Source organism: Lynx canadensis, chromosome A2, assembly GCF_007474595.2.
Source record: "Lynx canadensis isolate LIC74 chromosome A2, mLynCan4.pri.v2, whole genome shotgun sequence".
Classification (NCBI taxonomy): Eukaryota; Metazoa; Chordata; class Mammalia; order Carnivora; family Felidae; genus Lynx; species Lynx canadensis.
Genome location: NC_044304.2, coordinates 41292179 through 41308327, shown reverse-complemented (window position 1 = coordinate 41308327; position 16149 = coordinate 41292179). Strand labels below are relative to the sequence as shown.

The 16149-nt window shown below is 38.1% G+C and overlaps 1 protein-coding gene across 2 annotated transcripts in view; it reads left to right on the top strand.

Annotated features, from left to right (window-relative positions):
• CNTN3 (contactin 3) overlaps positions 1 to 16149 on the top strand; it is a 258886-nt gene that overhangs the window by 145059 nt on the left and 97678 nt on the right. For both annotated transcript variants that reach the window (XM_032592339.1, XM_032592338.1), the window contains exons 5-9: positions 8246 to 8449; positions 9901 to 10003; positions 10766 to 10950; positions 14581 to 14717; positions 15676 to 15805. In XM_032592339.1, coding sequence (XP_032448230.1) covers positions 8246 to 8449; positions 9901 to 10003; positions 10766 to 10950; positions 14581 to 14717; positions 15676 to 15805 — 759 coding nt within the window. The remainder of the gene's footprint in view (positions 1 to 8245; positions 8450 to 9900; positions 10004 to 10765; positions 10951 to 14580; positions 14718 to 15675; positions 15806 to 16149) is intronic.

The following is a 16149-nucleotide window of genomic DNA, read 5'->3' as shown; positions in this document are numbered from 1 at the left end:
CTTTTTAGCTGCACAGGCAGGTCTTGGCGATGAAACTTGTAGTCATCCGCAGCATTTGAGTTTTGAGCTAATCTTAATTTTGCTTTCTAACATTTTCTGAGTCTTGAACTCCTTTGAAAAGCATATTTTTTTATAATAGGAACAAGGTATCAGAAAAGAAATGCATTATATTCCCAAAGTCTCTCATCTTAGGATCTGACTCTGTCATTTGGGGGGTTTCTACTCAAGGTCCATCACTCTAGCAGAAAGTCCACATACAACCAAGGGGTTGCAGTGACTGTAGATGTGTCTGTGACATGAGAGGATTGTCCTGTCGTCATGAAACATTACTGTAACTGACCCATCCTGATTAGGTCAGGAAATTTTCTTAGGAAAATTTAAAGTCCTTTCTTTAACAATGCCATGCTTCCTTAGCACCTTGGCCAAAGGAAGAAGGTCAGTAAATGTCTTGCCAGTGTTTTCGCTCCTTGGTTCCCCTAAATCATTGCTGGACATTAGAGTTTGAGTGTCACTAAATTTGGCCCCCACCTTGCACATCCTCATCCTGAGATATCCTTGGAACAAGGAGACAAGGGTAGGGTCAGTCCACTGAAACAACTTGAATTAAGGTTGGGAGAGTGTTGGTTCTTTGGGGAAAATTTAAAAAGTTCTTCATGAGAAAAAGGAAGAATGTATGCATCCAAGCAAAAATAAGGAATGGCCTCTCGAGGGCTCTCTCCATTTCTGCATCAACAGATATGGAGGAAAGAACTTCACTTAAACACCACATCAGCTTTAGCAACCATAGTACCGGAAAGAGACGGAGGCACGTGTTAGAAGAGCTACCCTGGTGGAAGCATTAAAAATGAAGACAGAAGCGCACCTGGGTGGCACAGTCGGTTAAGTATCTGACTTCCGCTCAGGTCATGATCTCACTGTTTGTGAGTTCGAGCCCTGCACTGAGCTCTCTGCTGTCAGCACAGAGCCCGCTTCAAGTCCTCTGTCTCCCTCCCTCTGCTTCTCCCCCTCTCACACTCTCTTTCTCTCTCTGAAAATAAATGAACACCTTTGAAAAATGAAGAGAGAGCCTTGTGGAGTCTCGATATGATGGAAGATGCAAGTGCCTGCTGAAAATATTTCTTTTTCTTAAGGAAAATGGTGGTCCACAAAATGGTGGTCACAGAGCACATCAGGAAACTGCATTATTTCCATTTCTGCAATGGAAATGACTCATGTGTGCTCCCAAAAAGCAGCAGGCTAAAGCAAGAGAGACAGGCATAGAAGATTTAGGAGACTAGACTACGCTTTGTGAAGCTTCGTGTACTTAGGACATATGACAGCCTCATAAGGAAAAGAGGAGTAAAAGTAAAGTAAGTCAGGTAAAGATCACCAAACTCATAACTTGGTCTCAGGCTAACACTGACCTAGAACAGGTCAGCAAACTTTTTCTTAACAGTTGAGTCAGCTAAGTATTTTAGTCTTTATGAGCTGTATAGTCTCTGTTGCAGCTACTCAGCTTTGCTTCTGTAAGCATAAAAGCAGCCACAGATGATAAGAATTGGATGGGTGCAAGTCTGTTCCAAAATATTTAGTTTACAAAGCAGGCAGCAGGTTAGATTTGACCCCCTAGCTATACTTTGCTGACTCCTGGCCGAGATTCAGCCCAGAAGTATGAAAGGATAAAGGAATGTCATTTTTAGTTTTTTGTTTTCTTCCCTGATCATTGTTCTCTTTATCTGAGGACCCTCACAAGTCACATTTATTAGTACTTTAAATCAGAATGGATGAGGCAGACATTTACCGGCTAAGCAAGGAAGTATACCCTCAAACAACAACTTACAAAACAGCTTTTGAAAGACAACACACTGAAATGTTGGAAATGTCCATAGATACCTTCTGCTTTAAGGGTACAGATTTTTTTCAGTCCTTACTATTGACGTTTTCTTCTTTGAACCTTATATTATCTTCATTTTTCTACATGGCTTTAGATCTTTGAATATGTACTCTCTCAGACCCTCCATCAGTGGGTGATATCTCTAAGCTCCATAGCAAAATTTCCTTCCCAGTTGTATGAATCAGTGATAAAAATCTTGACTAACAGCCATCAAGTTCCCACAACCTTTTTTTTAATATGCCTTATTTTAAGTAGGTCAAACTTCCCGGTTGGCACCAGAGAAAATAGCCAAAGTTACTTTTACAATTTTGTTCGACTGCAATTTTGTTTGACAACTTCTTCTTGAAAATCCCCATACAAAGGATTAAATCTCCCTCATAATAGAATTTCATAATGGAACTAGAAATAAACCCTTAAATGTCAGTAGTATGTGTATTAATGTATCTCCAGGTAAACACTAGAGTGACATATTTCCTGCTAAATTGACTGGCCTTACACTTAAGTGACCTGGGAAAGAATATGGCTGGAGGAGTGATGTCATTCATCACATACTACTTTTTTAGAAAGCAGTTTCAGGACTTCATTATCTTAATTTATGGCTCTGATTGGCAAAATCTCTTTTCTCTCTTCTAAAAAATAGTTCACATACCTAATATTAACGTAGAGTTGTTAATAGGAAGCCCAGAGGCCAAGTAGTTTGGGCATAATGTGTTTGTGATTTATACCACAGGTTGTGAAAGGTTTTGTAAAGTCTAGTTCATTTGAGTATATAAAATTATCATTTTTAGTGTAGCTTTGTATTTATCATCATACATAAAATGATGTTGAAAAATCCCCGAAGAATGCTGATTTGATATATATTTTACTTTGCAGTGTACAATTAATCTTTATTGCAAATGCAGATTTTTATGATAAGTAAACTCTCATAGTAGTACAGCAGGTATTTTTTTTTACTTTATTCAGAATGCAGTAAATCACATAATTCTCTAATGTTTTCAATCAGAGTGATGCCATATATTTTAACACAGTTATGCAGGCAATAAATGAAATTGTGCAGATCTTCTCGCTAGGAGATAAAAGTTATGTATCATTCCATCTCAATAAGTAAGTTTATAAAGAAAGGTGGGTAGGTCCTCCAAAGTTCTGCTCTGCCTGTCATGACACTGTATTCCATATTAAGCCCAGATTTTATTTCTTTCCATGAGTTGTTAAGGGTCTGAATCTTTATATAAAACAACCGAACACGAATTCATTTGTTTTGGGGTGGTTGTGGTTTGCTGTCTCTTTTGGAACACCCCACCCCTGCCATTGTATTGGTCTTACAATCATTTTGTATAACATACGATTCTTCCTTAGGCCTTCTCAGGCCAGGATTTCTCCACTTTTTTGTCTCTGATCATTTGTTTTTCTTTGGAAGTTTTGTGTCTATCACATAGCACTGCACCTGGACTTAATAAACACCTCTTTGTTAGCTATGATCGTTATTTCTGTTAGTTTCCTGTTGCTTGTGTGACGAATTACCACAAATGCAGTGACTTAAAACACCACAGATTTACTGTCTTACAGTTCTGTAAGTCACAAGTCCAATACAGGTGTCACTGAGCTACAATCAGGTGCCAGATGTCGACAGGGCTGCTGAAGGCTCTGAAGGTTCCGGGGGGAGAATCCATTGCCTTGCCTTTTCCAGCTTCTGGAAGCCACCTGTTTTCCTTGGCTCGTGGCTACTTCTTCCATCTTCAGATCAAGAGCATAGCAGCATCCTCAAATAGCTCTCTCTGGGTAAGACCCCTGCTTCTGAGGTCATAGTTTCTCTTCTCTGACCCTGCTCCCTCCCTCTTACAAGGACTCTAGTGATTACATTCTCCCCACCCCTGATGATCCAAGATAACATTCTCATCTCAGTGTCCTTAATTTAGTCACACCTGCACTGTTCCTCTAACCATGTCAAGTAACATGTTCAAGATTTCAGGGATTCGGGTGTTAACATATTCTGGGCGGCATTATTCTGCCCATCTTGCCATTGTTAGTCCCAAACCCTCTGGTAAGCATATCTTTAAAGGTCTCATCCACCCTTTGGCCGTTCACTTCTAGGTTACCTGCCTGAGTCTCACAAGTGATTTCCAGTACAGCCTCTTCCATACCTTGAGTGGCTCTTCTTCCCACTTTCCCGTTTCTCCTGTTTATCCCAGCTCACAACCTTACAGTTAGATTTGTGTGCTGTTCACCAAAGATCGTTTTTATTCTTGATTTTCTGAGTGTGTATCTGGGAGAAATAGTGGAGGAAGACCATTAATTTATTCTGGTTACCTTGTATTCCAATATGTAGGCTATATTATTGCACTTTTAATTGAAAAGTATACGTACTGTGACTTTAGAATGTGAAGAAGGAGGAAATATTGTTGACAAGTATTTAAAATGGCTTTCTAGGGGCCACTGGATGGCTCAGTTGGTTGTGTCCAACTTCGGCCCAGGTCATGAGCTCATGGTTTGTGGGTTTGAGCCCCCACATCGAGTTCTCTGCTGACAGCTCAGAGCATGGAGCCTGCTTAGGTTTCCGTGTCTCCCTCTCTCCCTGCCCCTGTCCCCTCTCTCTCAAAAATGAATAAACACAAAAAAATTCAACAATAAAATTAAATTAAAATATTTTTCTATAGTGTATAATATACAGAGCGCATATTGTCCATGTGACCATGTGAAGATCACATACATGATGTCCGTTTGGTGATGGTTTACAAATATAAAGCATTTGTAGCTCAAGAGCTACTAGTATGCCAGTCGAAGATAGACCCTCACATTTGCCTGATGATACAAATTCTCAAAGGAGAATATAGGAGTACTTATTTCTACAAAACAGCAGCTTTTCTCCATGGGATTCTCAAATTAAGAATGATAGTTTAAGATTTCTGCTCAGGAGATGAAGGTTCTACAGTTTCTTCTCTATTTGGTGAGGTCTCAGGATGGGCTTACAGTGTTCTCCTCTGGGATGCTGATTTATCTGGGCTTGTCTGGAGGGTAGTTACTAAGAATCAGTTAGGTCAGTTTGTAAATTTGAAGAGCCTGAAGGTCTTAGACAGTTATTGAAAAGGAAAGTCAGTTAAAGAGGCTATTTCCTTCAGGTCTAAGGGAAGGGGCAATTGGTAATACAGAGGAGAGTCTGTTACTCCGTTTCGGCAACACCATGTACATTCAAGTCTTCTGAGAAGCAAACCCCAAGGTGGGATTAGAGGATCAAACTTGTTATTAAAAAAAAATCTGGAGGAAATGCCTGTGGAGGATAAACAGGGAGGGAGCAGAAATTGGTGGAAGGGAGAGTCAAGTCCAATATCTGTGAGCAAAGAGAGGAAAAGACAAGTCACATAGGAAGAAAGCCAGACTGCCTCACAGCTCTGAGAACAGTGTGGCCATTATCTGATGGGGCATCTCCAACCAGAGTTGCCTTTGGGGACATTTGGTACCAGGGCGGGGAGTGGGGGGGGTGGGGGCAGAATGGGCAAGCATCAGCACAGTGGAGTTCATCAGTTAGTTGGAAGTAGCCCCCGCACTCTTGTGCCGGTGGGTGGTTACCACCAGTTAATTGTGTTTCCTGCAGTAAGTTCTCCTGAGGTGAGACCTAAGTGGGACACCTCCATGTTCACCACAATCCACCCCTCAAGTCTCCTTGCTCATTTTGGGAACGGCCTTCAAATGATTTTGATTTTGACTTTCTTCTCTTCTGTCATTTGTTGCTAGATCACACCACAATATCTGTATACAGTATATTAATAGTACAATATTGAAGTCAATGATATTGATTTGGGATTAAAAGAAATAATACAAGTGTAGCCTTGTAACATTTCAGTCAAAATTACATATGTTAGAGTTGTTCCAAATTTTGCATCTGGTTACTGATCATATATTCTCCTTGCTACATAATATTTCTTATATGAGTTTACATGATTTTCGGTTTTCCAACTCTAAATCTGAGTTTTTCCACCAACCATTCTTACTTTAGTAGAAACTGGTTTAACAAGGTTGACTTCTTGTCCTTAATACCAAGCTGAAGTCTATTATGTTGGGGAGCGGTGGAAGTTTCGAACTCCCTGGATACAAGGGACATATGTAAATAAGAAATAAAAGGCAGAGGGACAATTCTATGAATTTCATGAGTAGAACACTTTGAAAAGCAGAGGAGATGGCTTTGTCTTCTTTAAATGAGGTGATGTTACACGGGTTAAAGGATTATGGGGTGGTAGATGCTTAGAGTAGTAGGAAGAGCCTAAAGAAGTAAGGCTTCCACAGCAGTCAATTTCAGCAATTGCAGAACTGATTCAGCCAACCTGACCAGCATTCTCCAGCTCTATGGTTTATTTAGTACTATTGTTGTTGTTTTTTAATTTTTTTATGTTTATTCATTTTTGAAAGACAGACACAGAGCACAAGCAGGGGTGGGGCAGAGAGAGAGGGGGACACAGAATCCGAAGCAGGCTCCAGGCTCTGAGCTGTCAGCACAGAGCCCCATGTGGGGCTCGATCTCATGAACCGTGAGATCATGACCTGAGCCCAAGCCGGAAGCTCAACAGACTGAGCCACCCGGCGCCCCTATTTAGTACTATTGTAAGAGAAAAAGCACTATCGATGTAGGCATGAGGCCAACTGTGGAGTGGTTGTTTGAGACCCATTTTTTTTTTCAAAGTCTGACAAACAACCTAAGGTTCACAACCTATCACATGACTGATTGGAATTTTATGAAACACTCTACTGAAATGATATAGCATGATGTGAAGATCGATTCAAGGTTAAAAATCAGTGTTTCTTAACATGTGCATGATAAGCCATTGACTTGCTAACCTTTGGAATCATGAAATATTTGCATTTCCATTGAAGGCAGAAGAGAGTCACTTGTGTCTCATTTCCACCAGGTATTTTCCATGATCTCTCCCCGACTTGCTTTTCACATGCTCCTCACTTCATTTGGAGTGCTTTTATCCCTGCTGTCAGAATATCGTTGTGTCCTTGAAGACCTCTTCTTCAGTCGTGAGAGACTGTCACCTCTTCTTCCTCTGAAACCCAGAGTAACTCTCACCCAGCCCTTTTACATTATCTCATTGTTATTTGTAAACGGACTTAGTGTCCCTTTCTACAAAATGCAAAGATCCTTCATCCCGGAATTATGCCTTGAATGTATTTTGAAATTGTTATTCACTAAATTGATTTTGATTACATGTTTTCAGAAAATTCTTTTGAAAAAACATTACAATAATGAACCACTGCAATAATGTTGATAAAATCATAAAAAATTATAGGACCATGGAAAGAAGGAATCAAAGAAGTCAACTGCCGTAACTGCTTAAGTAACAACTTGCCTGTGAAAAATATGGGCATCTAGAACAATGCAGCATCATATTATTTACCCTCATTATCACAGAGTAAAAAACATTAGTTTCTTGGGAGAAAGTTGGTTTACCTTGACCCTAAAAGTCAAGAAAACTCTCATATTAGACTTTACAGAGGAGATAGGAGCATAATTGTATCCTTAATTAACTCAATAAATGTTTATTGAGGACTATTAAGTGTCTCTGGATGTTTCATTTTGGTAATTGGGCGGGGGAGGGCAGTCAGGATAAGAGTTGACATCAGTGTTTACCCAGTGGTGGGAGGGTGGTTATGTAAATAGACCATTACATATACAGCAGTAAGTGTTTTAACTGATAGAAACTTAGCGTTGCTCTATCAAGGAGAACCTACCACGAGACAAGGATGAAGGAAGGCTTCTCTGTAGAGGTGGTTCCTTATGTTTGGCACCAACTTTTGAAAACCATGTGGAAGTTGTTGTGGGAGAATGGGGTTTAGTGTTAAAAGGGGGGAGGAGGCAAAGGAGTGGACAGAGAACAAGGATACTGCAGGCTCTCAGAACAGCAGGTGCCAAGACCCAGGGCTCAGACTTGAAGCAGGGGCTTAACCATGCGGAGTCTCTTATTCAGGTTAAGAAATGTGGCATTGTTCCCAGGAGCTCCAGGGAATTGCAGGTAAGTGTTATATCACGAACTGACATGATGAGGTTGGTAAATTTGAAAGATCATAGAATATGTGGTGTGGAGATACAAATTAAAAAGGAGAAGGACTGAAACCAGAGAAACTTGTCAGGAGGTGTCTGGAGTAGCGATAATGATGATGGTAGTAATATTGCTCCTGCAAGAATGCTAATCAGCACTGTCCTCCACTGTAATGCAGACTGACTGCAGAATCAGTTCACAGATATGTCTCTCTTCATGACCTGCGATAGAACCACTCACCATTACTTTGTCATAGATGTGGTTTTGTGTACGTATTTTTAGTATACTGTGGAAAACTTGCCTTAATGATGGGATTTCTTTTCTCCAAAAATTTTATAAGAACTATCATATGCTTGGATCTTCAATGAATATCCATCATTTGTTGAAGAAGATAGTCGGAGATTTGTCTCTCAAGAAACAGGCCACCTGTATATTGCCAAGGTCGAACCATCGGATGTGGGTAATTACACGTGTGTGGTGACCAGTACGGTGACGAACACCAGAGTGCTGGGCTCCCCAACTCCTTTGGTGCTACGTTCTGACGGTAGGAAATATTTCAAGGTGCAGTTCTAAATGTAAATATTTTGAAGCAAAAAAAAAAAATGGGAAAAAGTGAAAAGTATACCATGAAGAATTATTTCACTTTGTGCTGAACAAAAAATATGAGTACAGTGATGAAGAAAGATCATTTCATTGACCATAGGTCCCTGTACCTAATCCTTACCCAGGACCAGCTTTATTGTTTTCGAGGACCAGTGCAAAATAAATATGATGGACCCAGTGTTCAGAAATTATTAGGAATTTCAAGATGGTGACGGGAGAGCATTCAACTAAGCTTGAGGTTTTTCTCAGCCTAGGTTCAGGTTACATTGTCATGAAGTCACCTGTCCTGATTTTGGCCACCGTGAGCTTCTTTAAGCTCTGGATGTATTTTTATAGTATATAAAGCATCTCTTAATTTTTAAAAAAAATATGCACTAGATTCCCAAAACATACTCATTTTGTAACTAAAAGTCCATTCTCTTTGATGAAACTCTCCCCGTTTCCCTGCCACCAGCAGCATAGTGATGATAGTTAATAATACTGTATTGTATTCTTGAAATCTGCTACAAGAGTAGACCTGAGGTGTTGTCACCACAGAATATTAAGAAATTAAAAATGGTATCTGTGTGAGGTGCTAGATGTGTTAACTTGATTTGAGATAATCATTTAACAATGTATATGTATATTAAATCATCACATTGTACATAGTAAAAAATATCAGGTTGTACATGCAGCCTAAATATATATAATCTCTGTTTGCTAATCATACCTTAGTAAAGCTGAAAAGAAAATAAATGTGTTTTCTCTACCCCTTCATGGCTGTTTCAAGGGAGCACATGAGCTTTAGAGGAATCAGATTTGTAACCCTGTGTAACTACCCCACTTACACAAAACCATATCTGATACAGCACAATGTCATGACCACATATTACCTAAACATTTCTTTCCAGTCAGTTATAATTGAATTTGACCTTTCTCATTTATGAAGTTACTGTTTCTTGTCTCCAGGGTGCCATTTAAGAAGTTTAAGATTGGTTTCTTTGCTACCAGGGTACCATTAAGTAAATTCCCTCCCATAATTTTTGCTCCTTAGGATATTTCAAGAAGTCATAATACATTGTATATTTCAGCTTGACCAGAAATGTCCAGATTAAATACAGAATAAAAAAGCCTCCCATTTTATACAAGGTAAAAAGCATAATGGCTTTCTCGGAACCACTCTGTAAACGGTAATTTATGAATCATGGAATCCAAGGTCCCTGATGTTTAATAATGTTGTGTGTTTGGCCCACTTTGCTCTGCTTTTAAAAGTTCCTAATGAATGGCTAGTGAGTAATTTAAATCATTAGAGAAACTGGTTCAAAATGGATAAAAAGAAAGTTTTATTTAAGAAAAATGGGACAGTTCCACAGGAAACATTGAAACTATTAACTTTATATGGTGGATTTACAGGTGTGATGGGTGAATACGAACCAAAAATAGAAGTGCAGTTTCCAGAAACTCTTCCAGTGGCTAAAGGTGCAACTGTGAAATTGGAATGTTTTGCTCTTGGAAAGTAAGTTTTATAACATTTACTACAGGGTGCTGAAGTATTAGTTTTCTGAAAGAGATCAAGATAGTTTTTGACAGACTCTTCTTTTCCTTATTTATTTTCTAAAACTTTCTTTCATTTAGAAGCAAAGGAAAAATAAAATATAAGGAGAATGCACATATATAATTTAGGCTGAAACCATAAAGGCAATTTACAGACAATGACTATGCCTGCCTAATTTCATGAACTAGATTGGTGTTATTTTTCTTTTGCTTGTTCATTTGTTGTATTTTAATACAGTGGATATGTGTTCAGCTTTTTCTCTAAATCATGATTTAACTCAAGAAAATGCAGAATTTATTTTATTAAAATAGCAACGGAGGTTAAGCCTTGTATCAGGTATATGTGATTAACAATTGGAGATGTTCTGCATTTGAAAACGGGTGCCTTTTTGCTCCATCCTAACAAAAGCTTTATTTTGTCAAGCCTAACATGCATCCAGACATCTGTTTAAAGTAGCAAATAATGGGGCACCTGGGTGGCTCAGTCGGTTAAGCGTCCGACTTCCGCTCAGGTCATGATCTCACGGTTTGTGAGTTGGAGCCCTGCCTCGGGCTCTGTGCTGACAGCTCAGAGCCTGGAGCCTCCTTGGGATTCTGTGTCTCCTCCTCTCTCTGCCCCTCCCCTGCTCATGCTCTCTCTCTCTCTGTCTCTCAATAACAAACGTTAAAATTTTTTTTTAAAATAAGAATAAAATAGCAAATAACTTGACAATTTTCTTCTTAGTCCTGTACCTCAGATTAATTGGAGGAGAAGTGATGGACTGCCCTTTTCCAGTAAAATTAAACTGAGGAAATTCAATGGTGTGCTTGAAATCCCCAACTTCCAACAGGAAGATACCGGTTCCTATGAATGCGTTGCTGAGAATTCACGAGGAAGAAATGTCGCCAGAGGGCGTCTCACTTACTATGGTGAGCTTCTACTTTGGGCTAATTGGATTTTTAGCTTTTGTTCTATCAAATGTTGTTGGGCGGTGGGAAATTATGGCAGAATCCCAATGTCCACTTGTTCAGTCCTGCATTTTGTTAAATGGCGATAAATATTTGTCATAGGAGGAATTAAAAACAGTAACATTTTGCCGTGAAGTCAGAAGCGTGATGTCTTCTTTTTGCATTTTAAAATGATTCCTACAGTAGTGAAATATTATCCTTTTTTTCTATGAGTAATGTTTTATGCATTGAATCATATCAAGGAGCGATCTCCTCTGTATCTGTCCTCTCCCCTAGAAAATGTGATTTTGTATCATTCTTTCTGATCTTCACTAAGGAGAAAGAAACTGTTGATGGTGAAAACTTGCAATTACTGCATTTGACAAACCACATGAACTCAGACTCTTGAGTTCTTCAGTGTTTTCCTATCCCTTCCAATAATGTAACTGTGCTGTTTGCTGCCTTTAATTCATAATGACATTTATTTGATATACTGTTTGGTTGGGGTAAGGAAAGGATTATAGCATTACCTTAATTTAGACTCTGTTGGTAGGAAAATTAAATTATCTTTTTTTTTTCCAAAATTTGTTTTCAAATCTTTTTTATTACAAAATACATTAGGTTTTTTTGATGAAAGCATGATTTAGAAAGTATAAATATATGATTTTATAAAATGGCCTGTAGTTTATGTAGTTTATGTAAAGATGTATGCTCAATGAATATATACTTGAATTTAATCATCAGAAACATGGTAGAACTAGTGGGAATTGACCACTTGTGTGAAAGGCAAATTGCATTGTATTCTTTTTATCTTAGAAAGTGGCAATGGAAACAGGCTATACACATAAATGTTTCAGGGAGGAAAATGTTTGCAAAGACAAATATTAAAATTAGAGGGCTTTTTCTGACCTCCCTCAGAAAAATTTGCATTATCTCTGAGTAGACTGACACCTGTTCAACTATTTTAACATTTTGGGATCTGTCAGAAACAACATGGAGGCCTGGTTTAATATTCGGAGTCATTCTGTGTTGTAACTCTTGTTATGTGATTAGATTAGAATACGCAGGACCAAGTTAATGTTACCCAGGTGTCAAGGTCTACATGCTGGTGGGATGATGTAAAGGTGGGTTGATGAACACTTAAGCCATGGGGCTGTACAGATCACTCACAGCAAGTCCTTTTTTCTCATAGAAGAAAGCTTCAAAGGAGAAGCTTACTTACTCCTTTCTGAGAAACCATTACCTGACCCAGGGTAAGAGGTGACCATTACAAGAAAACACAAAATCAGAACACCTGCATGGCTCAGTCAGTTGAGCATCTGACTCTTGGTTTCAGCTTAGGTCGTGATCTCCTGGTTCATGAGTTTGAGTCCCACAAGGGGCTCTGTGCTGACAGCAGGGAACCTGCTTGGGATTCACTCTCTCCCTCTCTCTCTCTCTGCCCTTCCTCTCTCTCTCTCTCTCTCACACACACACACACACACACACACAATAAATAAGTAAACATTAAAAAAAAAGAAAACTCGAATATTCCAACTGTCGTAATGTTTCAGCAGCAATGTTTGAGCTATCTGGAACAGCAGCCCTACCTAAATAAACAATTATATGCCTCATGGGGCAAGAAATCCAAAGCTAAGCTAGTGTTCATGTACCATATAATCAGGCCCTTGCTCAGTTTCTCTATGATTTGTTTCTGCTCTTATCTGTCTTTTCCCTTTCTCTGCATGTTGCTCTCCAGTATAGTCACACAATGTCTGCCCGCAGTAACCACAGGATCAGTCTTGTTCATCCTTGCTGTCTCCAGAACATTGTGCAAATCTGGTTTCAAATCTCATTGCCCGAAAGTTCATTCCTCAACCAATCCTTAGCAAGGAGAATCGGCTTAAAACAACTTAAGGGCCTCTGTTTGGAACAGGGAATATGGTCAGATATTCCTGAATTTTATGGACAGTGTGAGGCAATGGAAGAGAGGATATTCAGTGAGAAATGGGGGTTATTTTATAAATAAAGAAAGGAGGAAATAGATGCACACCAGACAACCGACATCATCCACTCTACTGACTAGAGAAGGTAGAATCCTGCTCTAGTCCATTGGGTAGGTAATATGATATATTCCTGAGAAATATATCAGAAATTAATGAGATGGGGTGTTTGATGAAAGTTACTCTACACTTCTGGCTTAAGAGTAGTGTATTCAATCCATGCCATGAAGTTCTCTGGTTATCCACTCTAATATTTCACGTAAAAAATGGCCGGATAGAATATTTGGATTTAATATGATAGAATAAGGGGGGAAATCACCATTAACATGGCAGTTGTAATCTCAGAATTGGCTTCAGTCCAGCAAATTATCCTCCCATTTGGAGAAGAACAGTAGTATTGAGAAGCCAGTGCAATTTTTTGCTAGAAACTTGAATCTCAGTCAAGGGCTCATGTTTGAGTCTCTTTGTGGTCTTATCCCAAAAAATGCTTGTAATTCCTGAAAGAAGAAAAATATGCTTTAGTATAAATAGAGTGAAGTGATTTTGCACTGAACTACACTTCAGACTGGGAAAGTCATTTATTTAATACTAATACTAATACTACTACTAATAATAAGGTAAAATGCAGACCAGTATGTTTTCTCTAAGAGCTAAATAGGTGTATTTTCATTTCAATTTCTTTGATTAAAAAAAAGCAATTTTATGAGATAGAAATGCAAAGACAAATCTTCCCATGGTTACAATTAAATAGAAATAGATACACTGTTTCTCCATATGGAGAATGCACATGTGAATCACATTGTAGACATCACATACATAATGCAATGTGAAACCAGTAAGACATCTCACCTCCCAGTTTTGGGTCTAAGATGCAAACTGAGACTTGGCTGAATAGATTGTGTATATTGAGAGGCTTTAGTTTTAACTGGTATGTTGCTTTCATCTGTAGAGAGAATTTTCCAAATATCTTCTAAAATGTAACAGAAAATGATAAATCCATTTGATGCTGCTGATTTGCATATATAATTTAAGGTTGCACGAGCTCCTTCTTTTTCATAATAAGTCATATGATTCAAATTGAACTGATTTATCCATCTTTCCCTGCTTTCATTTTAATTCACACAGAGGTTCATAAGATGTTCATCGGTTTGTATTTAATTAAAAGTTATTTCTAATTTGAAGAACGTATTTTTTTCCTCAGCTATAGAAGTTTCTCTTCTACGGATGTTAATTCTTAGTGTATAATTAAGACTAGTATCTGCTGTCATTCATGTATTAAGTTGTCATCAATTGTGACCTCATGATTCACAAATGCACTTGGAAAGGAGTATGTTTTGTGTACCTGCATTACTATCTACTGCTAATAACCCATCTGAGGAAATAGAATACAGTGCCCAGAATTTTGAAAACAGAGAAAACATAATGAGTTTGGCTTAGGAAGTGACAGATTGCATCATCCATCCTCAAATCTAGAAACATTTCCCATATCCACTTAGTAAATAGGGAATTAAATGTAATTTTAGCCACTATGCTCACATTAATCCATTGCTCACAGTGTTTATATCCATTTGTGTAAAGCATTTATTTTTTACTTGCTGGGTGGTCTGATTTTTTTTTTCTTTCATTGCAGCAAAGCCTCATTGGGTTCAGCTCATAAGAGATGTAGAAATAGCAGTGGAGGACAATCTTTTTTGGGAATGCCGGGCAAGTGGTAAGCCCAAACCTTCCTACCGATGGTTGAAAAATGGAGAAGCCCTTGTGCTCGAGGTAAGGTAATGAGCCCGGTTAATCCTCACTCTCTTCATTTGACATTAAATAAATGCCTTCCTCGTACCTAGTGCCAAAGTAGACTCGAGTTTGCAAGCATTCATTCACACCTTAAAAAGTGTCAATGGGGATAAAATATAAAATCAAGTACCCAATCTGCCAAGAAGAAAATATTTTCAACATTGAATGTCATTGGGAAAAGGTGATTTTGTGAATTTAGTCTAACTATGGTATAGTTTTTTTTGTTTTTCTTTTGTTCTGTTTTTTGGTTTTTGTTTTTTGCTTTTGAAATTAGGGAAGGCCTTACTTTGATCAAATGTGGAATATAATTTGCTTTTCCCTGTCTGACAACCTGGTATGGCCTCTGGAGAATAATTGTTATGTGGTTACCTTCTTACATGCATACTTATTTTCTCAATCACTTTCTTTCTTAAGCCATGTAATTTTTGTTCTTTTAAAAAATTGTGTACTATGTCAATTATATTCCTTCCAATTTCTATATATAACCTGTCATACTACCTAAAAACCCTTAATAAATGTGTTTCCCAGAACTCTTTTTAATGCACAGAATTTATAATGTGTTTGATTTGTGTGATTAAAAAAATGGTGAAAACCTTTCCAGTTGACGGCATGGAAACATGATACATTTTTTAAAGTCTGCAACTTTAGCCACGGGGAAAAATAAAATGGCTGCAATATTGTACCTCTTTCTTTGTTATTTATTTTACCAATAGACATTTGGACTGAAGGGTGTTTATTAGTATGACTAATGTGTGGCTGTTATGTTAAATCAGTCACAAATTTTTAAATAAGGAAAAGTTAAAATTTCAAGTCAGATTGCACAATCCTCTGAGGAAAAATGAAGGAGGTTTGTGTACGACTGAAATAATAGTGGTTTTCATTTTTCTTTTCAAATGATGTATACATTTATATGCAAGACATTTTTGTTATCACCTAGGAGAGAATACAGATAGAAAATGGTGCCCTTACAATATCAAACCTAAATGTGACCGATTCTGGCATGTTCCAGTGCATAGCAGAAAACAAACATGGGCTCATCTATTCCAGTGCTGAACTTAAGGTTATAGGTAAGACTAAGCTTCTCTTGTCATATTTTTTTCTTAAATCCTCCCTTTTTGCTAGAACAAGAAGTATTTACTTCTCATATTACATTCCTATTGTTATAATATCATTCAGGGGTTTTAACCAGAGAATATATTTTAATGATTTCTAAAGGAAAGCCACAGTTGTAGGTGGAATAAGCCTCAAAGGTTGAAGTAGGGCAACAGTAAGGAACAGTGTCAACCTAAGACATCCTTATGCAACTTTAATATTTTAAATGGAGCAATGCCTTTTAAGAGAATAAGTAAATTTGGTGGGTTTTGTTGTTGTTGCTGTTGTTGTTACTGGGCCAGAAAAGTAAATACTGGAA